Source organism: Oryx dammah, unplaced genomic scaffold, assembly GCF_014754425.2.
Source record: "Oryx dammah isolate SB20612 unplaced genomic scaffold, SCBI_Odam_1.1 HiC_scaffold_15, whole genome shotgun sequence".
In the NCBI taxonomy this organism is placed as follows: domain Eukaryota; kingdom Metazoa; phylum Chordata; class Mammalia; order Artiodactyla; family Bovidae; genus Oryx; species Oryx dammah.
In genome coordinates this window covers 42,563,662-42,576,070 of record NW_024070199.1, presented here as the reverse complement: position 1 = coordinate 42,576,070, position 12,409 = coordinate 42,563,662, and the positions used below count along the sequence as shown (strand labels likewise).

General features: G+C 54.0%; 1 protein-coding gene across 2 annotated transcripts; it reads left to right on the top strand.

Annotated features, from left to right (window-relative positions):
• The first annotated feature begins 881 nt into the window (after positions 1-881).
• On the top strand, positions 882-11,250 carry GAL3ST3 (galactose-3-O-sulfotransferase 3). Of its 2 annotated transcripts, none has more exons than XM_040256251.1 (3): positions 882-1,082; positions 4,577-4,810; positions 9,557-11,250. In XM_040256251.1, exons 2-3 carry the CDS (start codon positions 4,689-4,691, stop codon positions 10,716-10,718), a joined length of 1,284 nt encoding a protein of 427 aa, XP_040112185.1. In that variant the 5' UTR covers positions 882-1,082; positions 4,577-4,688; the 3' UTR covers positions 10,719-11,250. The 2 variants fall into 2 exon arrangements, with proteins under 2 accessions (XP_040112185.1, XP_040112186.1); XM_040256252.1 differs by lacking the exon at positions 882-1,082 and adding an exon at positions 1,110-1,243.
• Positions 11,251-12,409: the final 1,159 nt, after the last annotated feature.

Sequence of the window (12,409 nt, the reverse complement as noted above, 5' to 3'; positions counted from 1 at the left end):
CCCTTCCAGCACCAGCTTTGGTTGGCTGCCTCAGCTCCAGGATTCTGGCCACACCGGGCCCAGATGGCAGTAGAAAGCAGAGGTTTATGAGAACCACATAACTCAATGTGGGGCTCTGGGTGTCTGGGAGGACTCAGCTTCCAGGTGGTTGGAGCGGAGGACTAAGAAGGCAGTAGAAAAGTCAGGACCGTTCTCACAGAGGCTTCACATGGGTCATCTCTGCAGCCTCAGAACAGCTCCACAAACAGCTCCCTATAGTAGAGCTGGAAGCAACCAGGTCCAGGGAGTTGCCTCTTAACCCTAGAATTTAAGTTCACCCCAGGTTGAACTTGAGTTCCCTGATTCCCAGCACAAAGTGCCCAGGCAGGGTTACCGGGTCCATGAAAGCTCTGGCCGGGAATAGGTGGATCAGGACTTCTGGTGTGGAGGAGGAGAGGGTCAGCGGCAGACTGGAAGGGAAGAGATTCCCAGGGGTGTGAGGACAGATGGAACCAGACCCCAGGCTGGAAGGTATTTCTCTGCTGGAGGTGGAAAGAGGAGAGGGGGTGGGCGGAAAGCATGTACCTGTGCCTCTAATCCCCCTGGGGCCGGCTTGCCAAGGGTGACCAGCGGGGGCCCAGGGATGCCCAGCAAGGCTGGAGTGCCCAGACACCTTCCAGGCCTTAGTTTCCCCTTTCGTAGAGAGAGGGCAAGCAGCTGACCACCCTGGCGTCCAGACTCTGCCAGACTGCCCAGGGAAGACGGCCGTATTCGAAGACAGAAGACCCCTGGGCGAGAGTCCCGCGGGCGGCCCCCTCCTCTTCCCATTCCGCCCCTCCCCCTCCCGTGCTCGCCGGCCCCCGCCCCCGCCCCGCCTCCGCCTCCGGTGTGCGATGGGGGGCGGGCAGCGGGCTGAGCCAAGAGCAGCGGAGCTGGGCCGACGCTGCCACCTGATCCCATCCAAGCGCGGAGAGGCCAGCGAGCGACCAGCACTCTGCGCGCTGGGCCCCCAGCGCCCTCGGACCTTCAGCGGATTTCGCCGCAAGGTCTGGGGAGATAGCGGCGACCCCCCTCCACGCGGGTCCCGGCAGAGTCCGGTCAGCGTGAGTACTGCAGCGGCCGGCCTGGGGCTGGAGGGGCGGAGGTGGACCGGACCTGAATGAGGGATGCCGGCTGGGGCGGGAGAGTGTCCTGGGGGCCGGCGCCTGAAGAGCATGAGGAGGGAGGGGGCCTCTTGGCCCCCGGCAGAGCAGGAGAGGAATGGGTGAGAGCGCGACGCTGGCCTATCCCTTACTGGGGACCAGATCCCAGTGACCTGATCCCTGGGGGAGGTTGGCATGCAATTGAGGGAATGGGGGCTGGGAGAGTGGGGGGCAGTGATGGACAGAGGAGGATGAAGGGAAATCAGAGGCAGGGAGGAGGTGGCCGTGGATGACAGGCACAGGGGACTGGGGGGCGGGGGTGACCTGGCGAAGGCTGGTGGGAAGAAAGGAAGGAAAAGAGGGAGCTGGAAAGACATTTCATCTCCTGGGCCACTAGTGTGCAGCCCTCTCTCCTTGGCCCCTTCCTCCTGGATGCAGGGGGCAATTGCCCTCTTCACCCACGGTGCCATCCTCAGTAAAGAGGCAGTCTCCAGGTCACCCAAGGGTCAGGTCCAGGTGGTGGGGGTCAGGGCGCCCTCCTCCTCCAAGGGCATCCATCTCAGCCCTAGAGCCTCCAGAGAGCGAGCAGAGGGCTTGTGTGGGAGTGGGTGGGCATCCAGACCAGTTTTCAAAGCTTTGGCCAGCTAAGCCGTTTCTTCTTTGGTTCCCTGGAGAAAGGAAAGCAATTTGCAAAACCGGGCGGCAGCCTGCGGTAGATTGTTCTGACTAAAATTAGCACTGATTTTCTCACGAGCCTGGGCACCCTGACTTGTCTGGGACACGACTGAGGGAAACTCTCATCGGAGAAGACAGAGGGGAGGCCGGGAGAAGTCTGAAGCATGTGAGAGGCAGGAGCCAGGGCCCCTGCTCTCAGTTCTGATCCCAGCAGGCTGCCACCCACCCCCCCACTGACCTAGGAGTTACCGAGGGAAACCCAAGAGCCCCAGGTGGCCCCCTTCCTGGGTGCCGTGGCCTGACCCCGTGTCCACAACAGGCATCGCGGAGTGAACTTGCTAAGCGAAGGGGCACCCTCCTCCAGCACCCTCTCTCGGGACCTAGAATGTTTAGCCTGGCCGAGTGCCCACCCAGAGGAGACAGGGTTACTGCTTTCAAATACCTGAAGGTCTGTCATGGAGAAAAAACTTACAGGGTTCCTGGGGCCTAGCAGGGCAGCATGAGCAACCCTGAGTGTGGAACGTGGAAGGGGACAAGCTGAGGAGGGCGCGACCAGCAGTAGGCTGAGTCTAGCTGTCCCAGAAAGGACTTTTGAAACAGCCAAGGCTGCTCAGAAGCAAACCAGGCAGTATCTGCAGGCAGTGAGCCTCCAGTCACGAACGGGGAGCATGCAGAAGCTGCTGCCTACCTTGGAGGACTGGCATCCAGGGAGTTCTTCCGCGGATGATACCCTGTATCCGGCCTCTCAGACTGGCTGGCTCCCCAGGGCCAGGCCATGGCAGGGAGTGGGGTGGAGGGCACCACCAAGCACCCCATCACCTTTCTCCCTATGGCCTGGTTGAAGCATCTCCCAGGCAAAGTCCCACTGTAGCTGTCCCCAGGCTTGACCTCCTGGGCTGACCTGGAGTCTCTGAAAAATAGACTGGTTTCAGCAACTTAGAATGTATGTAATCTTGGTTTTCAGCTCCTGAGTGTATGTACTTTGATGTATGTTTCTTCACCTTTTTCTACTGTTTTAGTAAATGAGCCATTTGTGTAATTTCTATTGCCCAAAAAAAAAAGGCTGGTTTCAGTGAGTTGAGCAAAGATAGGAATGGGTGGTCCTCCATGTGGCCCCAGTGAGAAATTCCCGCCTGGTCACCAAGTCCTCTCGGCAGGATAAGTGATAGGGGAGAAGGTGTGTGTCCTGAGAGGGCTCTGACTCCCTCGTGCCTCACGTGGGCAGCACCAGCCCTCCTCTGCCCTCGCAATCCTTGAAGACGGAGCTCTTAGGCTTTCTCTGCTGTGCCCTTGGTTGCCCTCTGTGGCTGGGTGCTTCACATCCCTTGGCTCCGGGAGGATTAACTCTGTCTGCAGGCTGGTGGATGAAACCAGGTGAGGGGGCCTGGAGAGAAGGGAAAGGCATAACCAGGACATCTTCACACCCCAACAGGCTTCAGTGTAATCCAGGATCAATTAGGGGGAGGGGGCGCTAAAGGAGAAGGATGGGAAGCCAGGCCCAGGGGAAGGTCATGGTCAAAGAGTTTTCACATTACTTCAACCCTCCTGAGACTGAGGTGTCCTAGTTCCACACACATGCACATGCCCAGAAGGTTCCAGGCTCCCCCTTCCCTTTGGAGAGGGGTGCATGTGAGGATGAAGTCAAACTCAAACCTGGAGACAGAGGCCCCTGAGACAGAGACCCTCACCCTCCCCAGGCACTGAAGCTGACTTTCCACTGAAGCTGCCAAGGGTCAGGATGCCCTTGAGCTAACACATTCATGTGGGGATAGGTGACTGGCCAGACACCAGGCCCTCCTCCAGCCTCTCGCTCCTGCTGCTCAGCTGGGATGGAGGCCACCTTCCCCTGGAGAATCTCTGTAGGGCAATGAGCAGGAACCCCCCTGTATTCCCCTCCCAAATCCCAGGCGGCCACCCTCTTCCTTGGCCAGGCATCTCTCACTGCCATCAGCCGACAGGGCAGCCAGGGTTTCAGGTGTCTTGGGATGGAATTCAGATAGGGTTCCAGGATCTCAAGTCCTTCCTTTCTTTGTCTCATGGATCAGAGGTATGCAGAATTGCAGAGTCCAGAGCAGGGTTGGGGAAATCAGTTCTCTGTGGGAGCGGCACACATGCTGTCTGAGGGCATGGACTCTGGAGCTGGAAGTATCTGGAAGCAGATCAGAATCCAGATCCTGCTAATACCAGATAAGTGACAGCAGCCCTTAGAGCCTCAGTTTCCTTGTCTGTAGAATGGGAACACCTATGTTAGGGCTGCAGTGAGGATTAGATGCAATTAAGTGTGCAATCGTATAATACACACAGTAAGCCTCTTCTTCATATCAGAGACTCAAGAAGGTCAAGATCTGGTCAGTGTTTCTGAGGAGCTGTGTCTGGGGAGTCAAGACTAACCGCTGGCTGAAGAAGCAGTCAGGCAAGGAATCCTGTAGGAGAGGAAACCCTGAATTCAGACTTCTGGGCTAAGCCAGGCACTGGTGCTAAGACAGACATAAATGGCCACGAGACAAAGATGAATTAGGGGCAAGCAGAGAAGCAGAGACTTGGCTCAAGGGAGGGAGTGGTTATAGCCTGAAGGGCTGGCCAGACCCCAGAGCCTGTAATTCCACCCAAGACTGAGTTATCTGGAGATAGGGTCATGGTAACAGGAGGTGGGAATCTGATCTTCCCTGGCCTCTCTGCGCACCCCACCCTTCGGAGCTCTCATTTGCAGCAGTCCTGTTGGGGCTTGGCGCCCATCTCCTCTGCCTGCTACAAACCTGTTTTCCTCCTTCTCCTGCCAGGCCTCACAGGAACACTGGCCCTGCTACCGGAGCCCCAGGAGCCCCCATGAGTGCCGGCGAAGGGAGTCCTGGATAGTGAGGCCCTGGCTGATCCAGGGGTGGGTACCCCATCATGCCGCCCATTCTCCAGCGCCTGCAGCAGGCCACCAAGATGAGCCGCAGGAAAATCCTGCTGCTGGTGCTAGGATGCAGCACCTTAAGCCTCCTCATCCACCAGGGGGCGCAGCTCAGCTGGTAAGGGGGCGGGGTCTCGGTGAGGGGGCGTGGCCCGGGAATTGCTTTCCTCCAGAGCTCAGCTGCCTGGTTAGCGGATGGGAGCTCTCCTTCTCCTCCCTTCTTGTTCCTTAAGCCTGACAGAAGAGTCCACCCTCTTCTGGGCTTTGCTCTTTCCTGTGTTCTTAAAGCGCTTTCCATACACTCTTTTTAGATCCACGCAACCTTCCTGGGAAGGACTTCACAGAAAGTGTTGTGTGTAATGGATGTGGACGTGAAAGTCGCTCAGTCGTGTCCAACACTTTGCGACCCCATGGACTGTAGTCCGTGGATTTCTCCAGGCCGGAATACTCGAGTGGGTAGCCTTTCCCTTCTCCAGGGCATCTTCCCACCCAGGGATCGAACCCAGGCCTCCCGCATTGCAGGCGTATACTTTACCAGCAAGCCCAAGAATACTGGAGTGGGAATAGAATACTATCCCTTCTCCAGCAGATCTTCCCAACCCAAGAATCAAACCAGTCTCATGCACTGCAGGAGGACTCTTTACCAACTGAGCGGTCAGGAAAGCCCTGAGTGTGTAAGCTGAGATTCTGTTCCAGCCCGAGTCTTTCCCTCGCCATCACTTCTGAGTACCTGATGGATGGGAGGCAGAGAGGTTGAATATCCTACGAAGTGAAAAAGAACTTTAAGATCAAAAACAGAAGTGGGTAACTCCATATAAACTGCACTTAATAACTTTACTATGGTAAGTTACATACAGGCAGGCAGGATCTAGTAGGTGGGGGATCCAGAGGCATTCACAGTGGCGTCCAAAGGGGTACAGGGAGATTTAAAGGGGCAAAAGCTAAAAACGGAATGTGACTACTCAGGAGTATATCCCCATGGACGGACAGGTGGTGTGTCCTCCACCCTGGAGTGGGGGGGTGGGCGTTTTGTGGCCATTAACTATCTGCATCAGCAAAAGACAGTCTTCCAGTTTTCACACGGGATGAAGGCAAGGATAAAGTCTGACAGGGAATTTACCTGGCTTGAGTGCACTGCTTATGAGTAGGCTAAAGCGCAGTTACACAGAAAAGGAAGGGTGTAGGGCTGCAGGCCTGTGATGGAGTCAGTGTACTTCAGCCACACACTCCCCAGAGAACTGCAAACTTCACACACTACTGGTTTTCTGGGCAAGTCTCCTCACTTCTCTGAGCCCATTTGCTCATCTAGAAAATGACAGTGACACCATGTGTGACCCTGCCAGTCACCCTGATGCAGGATACAGCGTGAGGACGAACAGGAGCCCTGAGCTTGCTCCTGGCTCCCTGTGGGAACCAAAGAAATCCCTGCGCCCCGCTCAGGGCCTGTTTGCCATTCTCTACATGGTCATCCATGAGAACAGTGTGAATGGACCCAGTCCCCCCTGCCAGATGCCTTTCTGGTCTTATGGACCATCCGTGTAGACATCCTGAACCCAAACCAGAAAGGTAATCTCACTAGCGTCCTCAAGGCTGCTTAGAGTTGCCCTTGTTGCCTGATGCTTAGGATGGCAGAAAAGAAAGAGGAGAGTGACTCAAAGTCTGGCGTGAACTTACAGGTCACCTAGTAAGGTCACCTTGAACATCCTTGTTTTAGGAACAAGAAAACAGAAATCAAAGTTTCATGAAGACTAGGATTATTATTTTTTTATACTATTATATTTCTGGACCCTAGAACAGCTCCTAGCATATAGTAAATTAGTAGATGCTTAAACAAACAAACAAAAAAAAACTACTACCTGAATGAATGAATGAGGTTCCAGAGGACTTGATGGAATCATGTAACAAGTTGCTTCAGAGTCCCTGCCATTCATCTACAGTGTGAGGAGCCTGTTGTTGTTCACTCGCTAAGTAGTGTCCAACTCTTTGCGACCCCAGGCTTTGCGACTGCAGCACACCAGGCTTCCCTATCCTTCACTATCTCCCATAGCTTGCTCAAACTCATGTCCATTGAGTTGGTGATGCCATCCAACCATCTCATCCTCTGTTGCCTTCTCCTGCCCTCAATCCTTCCCAGCATCAGGGTCTTTTCCAATGAAATGAAGAGCCAGGGGAAAGAGTAAAAATGAGAAAGACAACAGACAGCAAGAGGATTTGGCGATTTTATCTGAGTTGCTGGACTTATAGAAATGATGTTCCTCCTCCTGTTCTTCAGTTTGCACACCTGTAAAGTGGAATTCCTCAAGGGTCTCCAAGGGCCTTTGTCCTTGTATTATTGCTTTTTAAAAACACTAAGGGTTTATTTGTTTGGCTGTGCTGGGCCTTTGGGCCGCACACAGGCCTTCTCTGGTTGCGGTGCACAGGCTTCTCGTTCAAGTGGCTTCTCTTGTTGCTGGACACTGGCTCTAGGTGTGCAGGCTTCCGTGGTTGTGGCTCAGGGGCTCTAGAGCGCAGGCCTGGCAGCTGTGGCTCAGGGGCTTAGTTGCTTAGCAGCATGTGGGATCTTCCCAGACCAGGGATCGAACCTGTGTCCCTTGCATTGGCAGGCAGATTCTTAACCACTGGACCACCAGGGGAATCGCTGTCCTTGTATTATTTTTTATGGGTAACCAAATACCACAAAACTTAAGAGGCTGAAAACATCAAACATTTATTATCTCACTCCTGTGGGTCAGGAATTCAGGCTTGCCCTAGCTGGATGCCTCTAGTTTGAGGCCTTTCACAGAGTTTTAGTCAAGCTGGTGGTTGGAGAAGGCGGTTTAAAATGAAGCCCTGATTGGAAGGGCTCCCCTTACAAGCTCCTATATGTGGTTTCTGGGGGAGGCTTCAGCTCTTTAAGCAGGTTGATGATGGACTGAGGGCCTGGCTTCTTGAGGACTGACTGTTCCCACCTGGTACCTCACCCTCACCCCCTGCAAGAGTTACCCTAGAGAGAGTGAGAGAATGATACTAAGACAGTGGCATAATCTTTTTATAATGTAATCTCACAAGTCACATCCCACCATTTCTGCCCTATTCTAACTCCTTAGAGGCATCAATAAGTCCCACTCATATTCTAGAGGTGGGACATACACACGTGTGTGAACAAAAAGAAGCCAACAGGTGAAAGGTTGTTGCTGAACCATGAAAGACTCCAGGATTTTTGGCCTCCAGAAGAGAATTCAATCTGGGGTCAGGGATGAGGCTTGATCGCGCAGAGCTTTTGTGTAATAAAGTTTTATTAAAGTATAAAGGAGATAGAGAAAGCTTCTGACATAGACATCAGAAGTGGGCAGAAAGAATACCTGCCTGCTAGTCTTTAGCTGGATGTTATATAGTTACTAAGTAAAAAGTAAAAGTAAAAAGTCGCTCAGTCGTGTCCGTGTCCGACTCTTTGCGACCCCATGGACTGTAGCCTACCAGGCTCCTCCGCCCATGGGATTCTCCAGGTAAGGATACTGGAGTGGGTTGCCATTTCCTTCTCCAGGGGAGAAGTTACTAGCAGTCTGTTAATGAAAGGAATGTCTCAAAAATCAGAGAATGGCACCAGGCCCCTCACCCACAAGATGTATTTTGAGATAATCTTTGCACCAGGCGAGTCATCCCAGGCCATAAAACGATTGATTTGAATCCTGTAGAAAGGCAGATTCAGTTCAGTTCAGTCGTTCAGTCGTGTCCGACTCTTTGCAGCCCCATGAACCGCAACACACCAGGCCTCCCTGTCCATCACCAACTCCCAGGGTTTACACAAACTCATGTCCATCAAGTCAGTGATGCTATCAAACCATCTCATCCTCTCTCGACCCCTTCTCCTCCTACCCTCAATCTTCCCCAGCATCAGGGTCTTTTCCAAGGAGTCAGTTCTTCGCATCAGGTGGCCAAAGTATTGGAGTTTCAGCTTCTACATCTGTCCTTCCAATGACACCCAAGACTGATCTCCTTTATGATGGACTGGTTGGACCTCCTTGCAGTCCAAGGGACTCTCAAGAGTCTTCTCCAACACCACAGTTCAAAAGCGCTCAGCTTTCTTTATGGTCCAACTCTCACATCCATACATGACTACTGGAAAAACAATAATTTTGTTTACATAGATTAGGAGAACAATGTCTGAGTATAACAAACTGGTTTGTCAAGTCGGTTCTGAGCCTAAATCTGAGCTTTTAGGTGGCACCAACTTGAAGATAGAATCTAGGGTAAATGCATAGTACGTTAACATAGCTTAAGACAAACATTTCCATTAAAAAATGCATTGGTTAGCTCAAGATTTGAGAAATGTTAGGTTCAGGTGGAACCAGGTGTCATCATGGCAACATAGTATTTTAAGAGAAACCTCTTTTTAACTTTGTATAGAGAAGGGGAAATTTTTTAACACTATTTTGTCTCCTCCTGCTGCTTAAAGTGAAAGTGAGGTTCAGTCCTGTCCAACTCTTTGTGACCCCCATGGACCACAGCCTACCAGGCCCCCCTGTCCATGAGGTTTTCCAGGCAAGAATACTGGAGTGGGTTGCCATTTTCTTCTCCAGGGGATCTTCCTGACCCAGGGATCCAACCCGGGTCTCCCACATTGTAGGCAAACACTAGACAAATTTTTTTTTTTTAATGTCTGACACTTGCAACCTATTTCCTCCGTTTGGAGGCCCTTGGCCTTCCTGCCTGTGACCCTCTCACAGGGACTCCCCGGGGGTGGTCATCTTAGATGCCCGTACCATGCGTGTGTGTACTGTTTGGTGGGTAAAGCCCTGGGCCCATCCCCAGCATCCTTGGGAAGAGGCCGGGTCAAGCGGCACCCTTCTCACACCGTCCTCCCTGCACACCCCGGACCCTGCAGGTACCCCAAGCTGTTCCCTCTGAGCTGCCCGCCTCTGCAGGACTCTCCGCCGCGCCCCAAGCACATGACCGTGGCCTTTCTGAAGACGCACAAGACTGCGGGCACGACGGTGCAGAACATCCTGTTCCGTTTCGCCGAGCGCCACAACCTGACGGTGGCCCTGCCGCACCCGAGCTGCGAGCATCAGTTCTGCTACCCGCGTAACTTCTCGGCGCACTTCGTGCACCCGGCCACGCGGCCACCGCACGTGCTGGCCAGCCACCTGCGCTTCGACCGCGCGGAGCTGCAGCGCCTCATGCCGCCCGGCACCGTCTACGTCACCATCCTGCGCGAGCCGGCCGCCATGTTCGAGTCGCTCTTCAGCTACTACAACCAGTACTGCCCCGCCTTCCGGCGCGTGCCCAACGCGTCGCTCGAGGCCTTCCTGCGCGCGCCCGAGACCTACTACCGCGCGGGCGAGCACTTCGCCATGTTCGCGCACAACACCCTGGCCTACGACCTGGGCGGCGACAACGAGCGCAGCCCCCGCGACGACGCCGCCTACCTGGCGGGTCTCATCCGCCAGGTGGAGGAGGTCTTCTCGCTCGTGATGATCGCCGAGTACTTCGACGAGTCGCTAGTGCTGCTGCGGCGCCTGCTGGCCTGGGACCTGGACGACGTGCTCTACGCCAGGCTCAACGCGCGCGCTGCCAGCTCGCGCCTCGCCGCCATTCCGGCGGCGCTCGCGCGGGCTGCGCGCGCCTGGAACGCGCTCGACGCCGGCCTCTACGACCACTTCAACGCCACCTTCTGGCGCCGCGTGGCGAGTGCCGGCCGCGCCTGCGTGGAGCGCGAGGCGCGCGAGCTGCGCGAGGCCCGAGAGCGCCTGCTGCGGCGTTGCTTTGGCGACGAGCCGGTGCTGCGGCCCGCGGCCCAGATCCGCACCAAGCAGCTGCAGCCGTGGCAGCCCAGCCGCAAGGTGGACATTATGGGCTACGACCTGCCCAGCGGCCGCGCCGGTCCAGCCACCGAAGCCTGCCTCAAGCTGGCCATGCCTGAGGTGCAGTACTCAAGCTACCTGCTGCGCAAGCAGAAGCGCCGAGGCGGCATGCGCCTCCGGCCCGAACCGGTCCTAGACAACCCTCCTCCTCGGCCCATCCGGGCGCTGCGCCCAGGCCACTGAGCTCCAGGTGGGAATCTGGCCCCTGACCTGCCCACCAGGCTCTTTCCTAGGGCTGCCTCCGGGTCCCACCGCATCAGGGCCCTTTCTCCCAAGAGGGGCTGCAGCAGTAAGTGGGGGCGCATCTCCCTGTTTGAGCCCACCTCCCAGGAAGGTATAGGCCCGATCGAACCCTGGGCCACTCTCTCCTTTGTCCTAACTGGTTGGTGGCTTTGCCAAGAGATTTGAGCCCCATTGAGAACTGCCCACCCTGCCTTCTTAAGGGGATTGAGGACCGTCCCCCCCTCCCAATCTATCTTTTCCAAGTGGATGAGTCCATGCCACAGAGAGGAGCTGAGCCCTGGAAAAGGCTACTCTGCCTGTCAGGCTCCCCAGCTCTTCTTCCTGCCAGGGGTCAGACCCCTACACTGTCTTCCAGGTTCCACCGTCCTAACAGACCTAAGCTGCTCCCAGACCCCCAGAACCAAAAGTTCTTGGGGTGGGCTTTTTGTTTGGTTGGTTTTCCTTTTTTAAATAAAATATTTTAAAATGTGCATGTTGTATGTCAGTCATTGAAAGCCAATTACCCCCTCTTTGAGGATGAGGCAGATGCCTAAGAATAGATGTCTAGGCTGTTACCATGAGAATGGGGACCCAGTGAAACCGAGCAGGATCTTGTGGGGCTCCTGGACATAAAAGCCTTTCCATGTCTTTTGTTTCTTTTTTGTAAGCCCCAGACTCCAGCCTCCGTGACCTTCCCTGAGTTCCAAAGGGCAGATTTGAACCGTTGCTCATCAAACAAGGTAGAGGATGCAGAGACAAGACAGTAGCAGCAGCCTGGGGGCAGGGTCCTGGCTCCACCTCAAGGGATACACATAACAGTATCTTTTGAGCTCTTTATAGAATTAAAACCTCCAATAAATGGCAGGTTCTTCATTCCAGAGAAGACCACCAGAGGCCAGATTAAAGACCAGAGAAGTCTCTCAAGAGATTGTTGTCCTTCAGTCGCTAAGTCCTGTCTCCTCTTTGCGACCCCATGGACTGCAGCACACCAGGCTCCTGTGTCCCACTATCTCAGGAGTTTGCTCAAATTCAAATGCATTAAGACAGTGATGCTATCTAACCGTCTCATTCTCTGCCACCCCTTTCTCCTTTTGCGTACAATCTTTCGCAGCTTCAGGGTCTTTTCCAGTGAATCAGCTCTTTGCATCAAGTGGCCAAGCTCTTAGAGCTTCAGTGACAGTCCTTCCAATGAATATTCAGAGTTGATTTCCTTTAAGACTGACTGGTTTGATCTCCTTGCAGTCCAAGACACTCTCAAAGAGTCTTATCCAACACCATAATTGGAAAGCATCAATTCTTCAGTGCTCAATCTTCTTCATGGTCCATCTGTACATAACTACTAGAAAAACCATAACTTTGACTATATGGACCTTTGTCAACAAGTGATTTCTCTGCTTTTTAATACACTGTCTAGGTTTGTCATAGCATTCCTTCCAAGGAGCAAGCGTATTTTTTCCAGACCACCTGACCTGCCTCCTGAGAAATCCATATGCAGGTCAAGAAGCAACCATTAGAACTGGACATGGAACAATAGACTGATTTCAAATAGGGAATGGAGTACATCAAGGCTGTATATTGTCACCCTGCTTATTTAACTTATATGCAGAGTACATCATGAGAAATGCTGAGCTGGATGAAGCACAAGCTGGAAT